Genomic DNA, 12,381 nt, shown 5'->3' on the forward strand with positions numbered 1-12,381 from the left:
CTTCTTTGGCAGCACCTCCCAAACCTGTGACCTCTACCACCTAGAAGGACAAGGGCAGCAGGTGCATAGGAACACCACCTCCAAGTTCCCCTTCAAGTCACACACCATCCTGACTTGGAAGTATATCGCCGTTCCTTCATCGTCGCTGGGTCAAAATCCTGGAACTCCCTCTCTAAAAGCACTGTGGGAGTACTTTCACCACACGGACTGCAGCGGTTCAAGGCGGCGACTCATCACCACCTTCGCAAGGACAACTAGGGACGGGCAATAAATGCTGGCCTTGCCAGCGACGCCCACATCCCATAAACAAATTTTTTAAAAAACTCTCCAATTGTGGGCCTCGGGAGACAGGTGTGAAATATAAAAATAAGTCCCAACAGTTAAAATTGGCCAGGCTTGCTTCCTTTCCAGCTTCTGAGTGTGCCGCCCATTTTAGGCCCTCCCCCCACACACCGATTCCACCCAGATTTAAAATTGACCTCATAAGCAACCAACTAGTCAAAATGTGAACAGTCAGCAGTTAACTGAAGGACTTAATTCAATAGCACAGATCAAATTACTATCAAAATTATTTTGTCTCACCCCCTAAATGATCTCTTCTCTATTTTACAACTGCTATTTGTTTCCCGCATCAAGGTTCTCCCCTCCCCCTGAAGATATTGAATGCTTGTCACCACACGGTTTAATGGCACCAGTCACCCACCAGTATGTAACGTAAGTGATCAATATTCATGTGTGAACCTTGACAATTAAGTGCGGACAGTTTTCAACTGCAGGGCTACCAAAACTAAAGCTAATCTTATCCTCACCTGACATCCACACAAGCATTTCCAGCAGGAAGCTCTGGCCAAGTTTCCCCTTTCTAACCTAAAGGCAATGAGACAAAATGTAGAACTCCTCCTGCCATACGACTGAGATCAACAAACTACTAGTTCCTTCTGCATCGAGATGGCTAATCTATTCACTGGCTAAGGTTTCTGCGTGTCAGGGGGGCTCTGCATCTGCTGTGATTAATATAACAGCAGTGTTTTCATTTAAACTTTATTCCACATGTTCATTTAAAATTGTGATCTTGAAAGTGATACCTAAAATATCTTTTAACTGAGCTAATCTAACATTCAACATTTACATTTATTCAATTTTGTACTCATTCAGTACTCAATACCCATTGCTCATTCAAAGACACAAAAAAGCAATTACTCAATACCCATTAAATATAATTAAAAAGAGATATTGCTCAAATTGAAATGTGCAGCATCTACATTTAAAATAGCCTTTGTCGAGTTTCAAAAGGGACTATGTTCTATTGCAAGATGTCGGGGTAATTAATTTTAGAATGGTTTTGTCTCGATAATGAAATATTCTAAAAGTTAAAGTTATAAATATGTCAACCTTCCAACATGAAGGGAGAATCGTCCCTTAGTTTTCTAAATTATTGTATCCAACAAGCAGATAAGAATTTCATGATCAGTACAAATAGGCAAAAACATAAATATCAACAATAGCCTTACCTTTGAGATCTTGTAATGCAATACAATATCATAACCACACATCATTTACCCAGCATAAACCTTCAGGCAACACAAAATGCCAGTTTTTTCTCCATTTATATAAATGGCATTTAAAACTATATATTTTTAATTATTAAAAAAAAAAGCAAAACATTTAGTACCTTTAATTTTACCTATGGAATTGATGGAATGGTTCCATGAAGTAAGCATATTTGAATAAAAAGAGAGAAACAATTTATAAGTTTCATGATACTGTATATGTAAATGCAACTAATCATAGCAAGAAAAAAATATTCAATATGTAAACATTCAGGTGTAGCATGAGTATATTATGTTGAGATGGAAGCATGAATTACATGTTATGAAGCTAATTTTCTGTTGGGAAATTTAAGTATTCAAAACACCTGGAGAACCATGATTTAACTGACTCAACTTTAAAAAAAACATTGAAAGTAATTAGGAGTGAAATTATGTGGTTGATTTGCTTGCAAAACCATTCCTCCAGCATTCCAACAGCCTGGGCAGGTGCATACAACATACTTTCAATCAGCCATGCATCTTTGTTTATGGTTTAAGCACACTGCTGCACACATGTTGCAATAAAGTGTGACAATTCATCACACTCCAAGCTGAGAGCAGGCACTAATTAGTGACAATACCACCTGATACATAAGCAAGCACAACTCTGAATTTCTTGACTTCAAGCACTCCAAACTAGCTATACACTCAATTATAATTTTAACATTGCTTCAACTTTTTTAAACACTGACATTTTCACATTAATTGTTCTCATTTTCTCCTAATGTGCACAAAGACAAAGACAAAGAAAAAAGCTTGACTCGAGTGCAAAAAGAAAAAAAAGGATAAAGACAGATTTTTCTTGAAACAGCCAAACTGGAAGTATAAGCTTTTGTTGAATTATTTCTAGAGAGAGTTTAAAGACAACTACTAAAGGGGGAAAGAAGGAAGCACAGTGGAAAAAAGGAATGGAACCCATACCTTGGTCGCCCATCATCAGGTGCGCCAGACCTTGAAGGGAAACAAGAGCACAGTCAGCAAAGAACAAGGGCATGTGGGAAGGTATTGTCACAATGACAAAAATGTTTTGTGACAGACATCTGCTTTCTATTAGATGTCTTTATTACAGGGAAATAAAAAAGCATTTTTCAACCACAGGTTTCAATGCTTTGGGACAAGATCAGAAGAATGAAGAAATGATTCAGATAGCATTGGACAATTCTGAGATTTTCTACATACACATATTTGCATTAAAGAGAACTAGAGCTCCTAAGGGAAATTTTGTAACAGGACCACCCTTCTGTCCTACATAATGTGCCAAAACACATTGTTTCAATAAGTTGTTAGTCTGCTTCCATAAATGTATACTTTCAGGAAAGTTTTAATTATGATTTAGGTTCCAAATATAAAATAGCAGCACTGAGTAGAGATGCTATAAACATTGTCCACAGCTATTTACTTTCAAATAGTTAAATGTCTTTTTGCTTTAACTTTCTACAGAATGCTGCCTTGTGTTAATTTGGATAATTTTACACTGATTGCAACTTGAAACCAAGCTAGTACTTAAAGTCATATCCAATTTAAGAAACAATATCCCTAAAACTATATAGTTTGCAAATTTATTTTTCAACCTAATACAAAATGGTGTCACCCAGCCTTCCATAAAAAAATAACTCATGCGAAGTAGGTAAAATAATGAGAATTAGTTTGCATTGTTTTATAACATTATTCAAATCACTGTTTTTAAAGGAGACCGAGACGTAGATCATAACTTTTACAGCCCAGAACAGAAGACTGGTAGTAGCGTACTGGCTACCCGTTGTACATGCCACCCAATTTTTCTTTCCATTGAAGTCAATTTTAAAGAAAATGGGCAACCAGCGATCCACAACTGCCAGTTTTCCACCCAGCAATGAAAGTTAAAATCCACACCTAGATTTGAATTTAGATATTTGATATGCTCATAGAAAAATCAAGTTTTCAGTATCTGGGATTTTTGAGGAACATGAGTAAAAAGCTTGCTGATGTCTTTTTAAAAAACAGTTTTAAATTGATGTGGATCAAAAGTACAGATTTATGACAGATTAAGCAGTTTCCATTCGATGAAGCTCACCGTTAAAAGCACAGCTAATGAAAATGTCATTGCAGTGTTGAAAAATAATTTCTCTGAAGGGTCAAATTGAAATTTATTATCATGTTAGGGAAAGCCTAGCGCAGCCAAGAACCTATGACTGACTGGACATGGTCACTGGTGGTAAACCAGACAAGTACTTGACTCTCAAGCATTGCTCTGTCTCAACTTAAAGGACGTGTCCCTTTGCTGTCAAATTGGTCAGTGGGAGAATCGTTTATACAGGTACCAAACTAGTTCCCATCAGCTTGGGGAGTATAACCCCTGAAGTTGTTACTTCCCTAACAATGCAGGGGTGGATACGATTAAGTTTGCTGTCATGTCCATCACTGTACATAGCTCTGACATAGACTGACAGAAATAATTAACCTGAGGGTGTGTCATATTTTGTTTCTTTCCAAAGCAGTTTTTTTCTAAGTTTCCATCAGAAGATGACATTTAAAAAAAGAAAAGTATAGGATAGCAACTTAAATGACTTCCGAAGAATTTTTTAAAATGTTGATGTGGCAATGTTAAGAAAGCGCTTCCATTCAAATAAAGCTTAATGTAATTGATGAATCAAATAAAATCTCCAGAAATGCCAACATATTATATCTTAAATGGCTGATTATGTTAGAAAATATATAGTGCAACATTGGGTTTTGTTTCATTTTGGAATATTGTTTCATGAATTGAACTACTGTCTCTTTGCATTCAAGCCTTAATAAGAGTACATATTACATAGAAGTGACTTCAGTTTGCATATAAGGGCGCAACTGAGAAAGTATCACATCGCGACAAATGTGGAGAATTTTATTTATGGATTCTTTCATACCTAAGGGTGTGCAGCGTTTAGCACATTAATTAACATACCATTGATTTTCACCCTTATTAAAAATGTCATACTTCTGGCTGAAGATTAACATTATAATTTGTATTCCCATTAATTAGGTAACTTTAAAAATTAAATTATATCAATAATGGGGCATATTTAAAAAATTAAAAAAATGTTATAACATCCAGCTTTAATTAAGTGAAATGCATTTGTTGCTAAGGTGTACTTAAGTGTTGCTATGAGTATTGCATAAAAGATTTACAATATTGTCAAAAGGTTTCAGATGAAATTACAATTACATATGATAATATTTTGTGTTTAACTACACAGAAACAGTATTCTATCACCATTATTTAAGCTACAGATATTCCTGTAGGTGCATGTGCACAAATGGTGGCAGCCCCTGATTAAAATAGACCACTAAACACAGATTGTATGGCATTTAGGGCAGAAAACATGGTCATCACTGTTAGTAAAGGGAATAGTAAACCAAGTGGATAAGTAGGCACCTAGTTAGAAAATTGGGGGGGGAAATTGGCTCGCGCCCCCCCCCCCCTTTGGCGCTACTTTTAGCGCCCTGAAAAAGTTAGCACCCGAAGTAGGAGGCGGGATGCTACTGGAAGCACTCCCCCTCCCTCTTGGGGCGCTCACATGGAATATCGCGGCGCTACGTGCAACATAGCCGCGCGCGCCGGCAAGTGGCACCGTGGTACTACAGGCCTCCCTTCCCGGATTAAAGAGGAGGAGCCTAGCACAGCGCCCACCAGGGCCCTGCTGGAGCACTGGGGAGCGGCGTGCCACGGCTGATGGATCGCGGCTGGCACCAGAGGGGGCAGATACTGGCAGGCAGCCCAAAAAAATGGCCGCCTAGCACCTGCCCTTTAATTATCGCCGCCCCGGCTGCAAAAACGCCCCGCTGATCCTGTCGGACATAGCGTCTGGCGGTAGATCAGAGGGCGCAAGCCAAGTTTGCGGCCGGGGCGCTGCGCACTGCAGCGCCGTGGAGCTCTACTGGCTAACGTCGCCGCTAACCTCTCACTGAATTTTGCGGGAGGTGTTAGTTGCTTTGTGCCCCGTTAGCATCCCCTCGGGGTGCTAACGGGAGGCGCAAAGCAACTGAGTTTTTCCCCCTTGGATTTTTTTGTTGCAACACTCCCCCCGCCCCACCTCCTCCAACACCACCACCCCCACCCCACCTTGTGCAATTTTAAGATACGTCTGGAGATTCCCTACAAATGAGCAGTGAAGTAACAGAACATTTTTGTTTTCTTGTCTCAGTGGCAAGCCTCATTACTACTGACAATTAAAAATAGAAAATTGTGAATCTAACTAGGAACTCTACCAACTATTCTATTCTATCCTTTAGGTAGAAAACAATTAATCTCAGGTCAAAACAATCCTGAATTCAGAGAGTGCACTTTTGCCAACAAAAATATCCAGACCATTTTGTTTTGTTATAACCCTACACTATTCCCATTTGTCTATTTATGTCCAATGTAGCCTTGGGGAGAGAATTTGGTATGCGTTGTGCTTGGCTTTTGGATGTAAATTGGGTGCAACGGTGACAAATTTTGCAATGTGCTGGCCTGCAACCAATCTGCGCATGCATCCAGGCCACTGCTAAATTTGGCACGGCTATTTTTTAGGTGTCCCCTAAAACAAGAATTAATCCCCTTGCATATATTAATAAGCGGCCTAATCCCTGTTTCCCCACTGGGAAATTTGTTTCTGATGAGCAGGAACCAGGAATGCTCCCAATCATCATGACCACCCCCACTCCTGATGTCTGCTCCAAACCATTTCCGGGACGTATCTTCGGACCAATGATGGCAAGGCAAGCAGCCCAAAATACGTCCTCCTCAAATGTGCAAGCTGACTTATGGTGGCGCAACAGGCAGCTCGCGCACAAAATGTTAGAGGGCCGGTTGGAGTGCTGCTGTTGGTGCACCGCTGGCTAGGAACTCGAAAATGGGCCATAACCAATTTCTACCCCCTATTTTCTAAATAGCAAGAGCATTCTGAACTAATATTACAGCCTGCACAATTTAAGTCGAAATTATAGCATGGGGAAGAACTAATCAACACTGATTATGTAGATAACGGTTTGTGTTGATAAGCAAATTGTGTGTTTTAGATTTGTATTCAATTTAGGTTAGTAGTGTTAGAAAACTAGAAGAGTATCAACAAGTTGGACCTTTAACAGAAGTCTTATATTGTGTAGAAATGCCAGCAGTTTTAATGTCATGACAAACCATTTAGAATGGATCTATTACATTGTGTAGAACTTGGAGAGATCCTTTTCATTTAAAGCTGATAGTGTTTATGATATAGAAAGTACGTTAACATAACATTTGTTTTTACTTTCATTAAATATGAATGTGCTCTCAAAATGTGAGTTTATAAACTATTTTGGTTTCTCGTGCTTATGTAGATGCTGCTTGGGATATTACTTTTTGTTTAGAAAGTAAAAGCATTTTATATGCATATTAATACACTCTTGATAATGTGCAAAAGGTTGCTTTTGATAGAGCACAATTCCTACTGAAACATGCGTACTTCTCTATTTTGGGGTGTTCAATAGTGAATATTTTGCATTGATGTCTATGAGAAGTCTTGAACTCAGATCTTCAAATCCAGATTTTATTTTAACATAATTTCAGTTCAAATAAATACTAAAAGGTTTATGAATTTCATAGTAATTTATAAACTGCATATTTTGTCACTGTTGTTTATAATGCCTCTTATACTGTGGTGATTACATTGGAAACAACAGCCACTCAAATTGATAAATCTGTCATTTTCTGGGAAGACTTCCTCTGATCCTAAAGTACTCTCGTCAATTCTAAATAGAACAAAATTGACAAATTCTAAACATAACCAAATCCCGCCAAGACCTCACCCCTTCCTATCTCTGTAGCCTCCTCCAGCCTGACAACCCTCCAAGATCCCTCCAATTCTGGCCTCTTGGACATCCCCAATTTCCTTTGCTCCACATTGGCGGTTTTGCCATCAGCTGCCTATATGTAATTGGCGGTTTTCTTAAAATCTGACTAAATTATCCTTGAAAAAAATGATTCCCCCCCCCCCCCCACTATCATCTAGCTGTATGATTGTATCCCGATGAATGAGTTGCACAAATCCATATGCAATGCTTTTTCTATAGATACCAGTCTATTTACAAACCCTAAGCTTAATTTAGTGAGGTGAGATAATGAATAAATCCACTTTGTCCAATTCTGGTCTGAAAACCATTTTATTAATTTTGTGTATTAGGCATCACATGGTGCAAAAAAGAGGTAAATCTAACAAAGACAGTGAGGTCTCCTGAAATTTACCCAACTGATTCCTGTAAGCAGTTAAAAACTTGCAAAAACTAGACTGGTACCAATGAAAAATGGATTTCCAGTGTCCCAGCAATCATGATTCATCAAGTGATGGTTAACTCTGCGTCTAATGTTCAGCATACAAGGGACAGAGTTCCAAATGTCATAGTCAAGGAGAATGGCCGGCAGATATGAGAGCACTGCGTCATATTTCAATGGAACACTCTTCCTGACAATCTTATAGCGGGCTGAGAATCCAACCACATCTCTCTGATACTGGCGAGGGTGGATTTTGACTGAAGCAGGGTGGTCCGTATTTCATGATTCATTTGTTATTATCATCCTTGTGTTCAAATCCCTCCATGGCCTCGCCCTCCCACACTCTGTAACCTCCTCCAGCCCTACAACCTTCTGATATCTCTATGCTCCTCCAATTCTGGCCTCTTGCACATCCTCAATTTCTATCGCTCCACCATTGGCGGCCATGCCTTCAGCTGCCTATGCCCTCCAATCTGGAAATCCCTCCCTAAACCTCTCCATCTCACTACCTCTGTCTCCTCTTTTGAGACGCTCCTTAAAACGTATTTCTTTGACCAAACTTTTGGTCACCTCTCCTGTCTTTATGTGGCTTGGTTTTAAAATTGTGTTTGATAATCACTCCTGAGAAGTGCCTTGGGATGTTTTACTACCTTAAAGGCATTATATAAATGCAAGGTGTTGTTACACTTTTTAAAAATTAGCCCGTGCCTCCACCAACCCACTGGCATACTCAAGGGCTTCCCTAATGACTCAATCAGTTTATCAAGTGAGCAGCTAAGCCTTAAAGGTAAGGAAGGTCCCAGTTTTGTTCCTAGTCTGTGCTGAGCAGCAGTAGGATTGCTATATTTGGTCACAGAACCTCCAGCTTAGGGAAGAGAAAATCAGTTGCCATTCCAATTCCAAAAGACTTTCAGTGAGCCCTGTTGGAAGCTCTCATCAGTGGACATCAGGTGAGCAAAGGGTCAAGCATTTCTATGACGCTCCTCACATTCGAATATCCTACCAACAGTCATGGTCAAAGATTGCACATGAAAAGAAACACTTGAGTGAGGTACTAAAGGAAGCATGCCTTAAAAAGAAGTCAATGGGAAAGAAATTCAACATCATTTCGTTAATCTTTTGGGCAAAAAATGATGGACAGGGGGACGAATTTCGGGTTGCGATCTCCCACGCCCAATCTTCCCCGGAAAAAATGCCGGCTGCCAAATTGGAAGCCAGGGACTTTTAGGTGTGCAGGGCCAGTCTGAAACAGGTATTAGGTATTAGGTACCCTGCACATTCAAATCAGAGTCATGACACTGGCTGTAGGACTGTGATTGAAATTCATCTGCACACAGAGGGTGCTTGTGCTGTGCATGTGCTGCCAAGTTGTTCTGGGCTTTGAGTTGGCTGACCAGTGTCCTTTAAAAGGGACAGTAGGAGGCTGCTCAAAAAATGGCCAGAAAACTTTTTAATAGTTACATGTCAGTGATGCCAGGAGGAGTATGGGTTTAGCCCAATTTGTTACCAGAGTGCCACCATTTTACATTAAAAATCCTGGAGATGGTGAGAATGCCAGTTTCTGAGTGAATCCAAGTAATAACAAATTACTTGCTGCAACAAATCACTTGCCCTAATAATTTACTAATTAATTAATTGAAATTCTAATCAATTTTAGTATCAGGCAGTTACAATGTGAAACAAATGTTGTATTTGTATTCAGTCTCACTACAATAAATCACTGAGAAATCTACTTACAAAAACTTCTGAATAAACAAAGAGATTGTGACTTTAGCAAGATCATTAATATTTACATTATTTGTTCCAATGTTTCAGAATGAGCCAATGAAAATTCATCCAACTTTTTAAATTTGAGGTGAAAAGAATTATCTCCTTCCCTGGACTTATATACACTTTTTGCATTCATTTATATGAACTTAAATCTCAGTGATAGAGGAGTTCTCCAAATAAGGATTAGTATCACTAAAAATAAGGTCCAATTTAGAAGAACAATTTGATTAGCTGATATACAATATGCTGCACTGTGGAACAAACCATTCTGCTCTCAATAAGTGCACTGTGCTTGAGAGTTGTCAATAGAGTCACAAAATCAGGACAATGATTTTTTTCTCTAATCCATCAGAATATTTTCCCTGCTAAATGTAAATCTGAAATATGATCCCCAGATCCCACTTAATAATGCACAAAGACCACGCTGCTGCAATTACCATTAGCAGTCAATGTGATATCTGGGGAGGACGTCCAATTATGAATACAAAGAATCAACATTGGAACCCAAAAATTGATACAGGGTTTATTTTGCTGTATGACAAAGTAAAGCAATTTTATATCCAAAGAACCCCCCTTGGGGGTTCTCCTGATCAGCCACTGTTAATTCGACTGAAGATTGGGGGAAAAACCCCGTTTACATAGTATAACTCCAATTTACAATAAAAAGGGGGGAATTTTAACCTAAAAAAGGGTGGGTTAAGGGTGTGTGGGAAGTTAAATGTTAAAAATCTGAATCCTGACCTGAAGGTGCCTCCAACTCGCCCACTTTCAATTTTATCAGAGGCGGGACAGGCAACCAACCCGCTGCCAGGAGGTGGGCCATCTATTTAAATATTATAATGAGGCTGGAAGCCTCTGCTTTAACCACCATTTTGAATTTAACTTTAGCTGGTCGGGTATTGCAGGCCTCGTGAAACCCGCCAGCTAATGCAAGGCGACGACTGCTGGATCCAGGAGTTAAGTGCCTTTCCACTTACCTCCTAAATCCAGCGTCCCTGCCTAACCCACCTCCCACCCGCCCCCCGCAATCAGAGAACCCCTACGAGGCATCCGATCCCCCCCCCGCAGACCTCCGAACACCACCCCCAGGCCTCTGATCCCCCCCCACGATCTCTGATCGCCAGCACGAGGCCTCCTCCCCCACCACCCCATGCTCCTCTGGAATTTCAATGTCATCTGCCTCTCCACCACCGCCCCCCCTCCACCCCGCACTCTTCCAGCTCTCCCTGTGTTAGTCCTGGCTCCCAACAGCACCCCCCCCCCTCCCCCCACTAGTCCCGGCACTCGATCTCTTCAGACTCTCTGCCATCCCATGCTCCTCCTGGCCCCTGATCTCTTCCGACCCTGCCCCCCCAGACCCCACCCCCATGCTAGTCCTGGCTCCTGTACTCTTCAGACACCACACCCCCTCCCACGCTAGTCCCGGTCCCTAATCTCTTCCGACCACACCCCGGCCCCCACGTGATCCCTTCCTCCCGCCTCTCTGCTGCCTAGTGCCACAGGCCTACCCACGGGAGCCAGCCAGCCCTTCAATCGGGTGGGAAACAGAGGGTTCCCATGCAAATCAGGCCCTGCCACTAAATTCGGCAGGGCCTGCGGGAAACCCGTTCTCCTGTTCTCCCAGATTTCACAACCGCTTCAGAACCATCCTGCTCCCAACCCGCCTTCCCCATTAAAATTCAACCCAAAACCTTTGTGCCAGTGTGAAGCAAAACCACTTCATACGGACACCATCACTGTGGTGTAATTGTACCCCAAAAAACACCAGTAAGTCGAGTGCAAATATCTCTGTTTATAACAGTGAAAAATTAGGGAGCAATTCAGTAAAATATACTTCACATTTAATCCCTAAATAGGAAGTTATTCAATTTTCACTAAATTTATTTAATTAAACAAGCCTAAAGTGATCCGTTTACTAAAGATGCAGTATATAATTATTTTCCCTCTGAACAGAATAGAAGTAACATTTTTAGATCAAACTTCTGATGTTTACTTTTGAAGATATTTGATTTTTAGCAACTAATCAACAACCTGAAACATATTTTTTGTAGATAGGGATCAGTTCAGCAATAAAGAATACTTACAATTGCTATACCCTGATTATCTAACTTGTCATCTTTCTGTTGACAATGCAGCATCAGCTGGTGCATATACCAATCTTTTAAAAATTTGTTTATGGGATGTGGGCGTCGCTGGCAAGGCCAGCATTTATTGCCCATCCCTAGTTGCCCTTGAGAAGGTGGTGGTGAGCCGCCTTATTGAACCACTGCAGTCCGTGTAGTGATGGTACTCCCACAGTGCTGTTAGGTAGGGAGTTCCAGGATTTTGACCCAGCGACGATGAAGGATCGGCGATATACTTCTAAGTCAGGATGGTGTGTAACTTGGAAGGGAACTTGGAGGTGGTGGTGTTCCCACTCGCCTGCTGCCCTTATCCTTCTAGGTCGTGGGTTTGGGAGGTGCTGCTGAAGAAGCCTTGGCGAGTTGCTGCAGTGCATCTTGTAGATGGTACACACTGCAGCCACGGTACGCCGGTGATGGAGGGAGTGAATGTTTAAGGTGCTGGATGGGGTGCCAATCAAGCGGGCTGCTTTGTCCTGGATGGTGTCGAGCTTCTTGAGTGTTGTTGGAGCTGCTTTCATCCAGGCAAGTGGAGAGTATTCCATCACACTCCTTACTTGTGCCTTGTAGATGGTAGAAAGACTTTGGGGAGTCAGGAGGTGAGACACTCACCGCAGAATACCTAGCCTCTGACCTGCTCTTGTTGCCACAGTAT

The 12,381-nt window shown here is 41.0% G+C and overlaps 1 protein-coding gene across 13 annotated transcripts in view; it reads right to left on the bottom strand.

The window, feature by feature from the left end:
- The window catches only part of nrxn1a (neurexin 1a), a 2,435,560-nt gene that overhangs the window by 2,303,973 nt on the left and 119,206 nt on the right, over positions 1-12,381 (bottom strand). For 12 of the 13 annotated variants that reach the window (XM_085981316.1, XM_085981310.1, XM_085981318.1 and 9 more), the window contains one exon: positions 2,511-2,540. The exons of the other annotated variant lie outside the window; for it this stretch is intronic. In XM_085981316.1, the coding sequence (XP_085837442.1) occupies positions 2,511-2,540 (30 nt within the window). The remainder of the gene's footprint in view (positions 1-2,510; positions 2,541-12,381) is intronic. 13 annotated transcript variants of the gene reach the window in all.

The sequence above is a fragment of the Somniosus microcephalus genome, chromosome 3 (genome assembly GCF_052327205.1).
Source record: "Somniosus microcephalus isolate GS21.2 chromosome 3, FLI_Smic_1.0, whole genome shotgun sequence".
Taxonomy (NCBI): domain Eukaryota; kingdom Metazoa; phylum Chordata; class Chondrichthyes; order Squaliformes; family Somniosidae; genus Somniosus; species Somniosus microcephalus.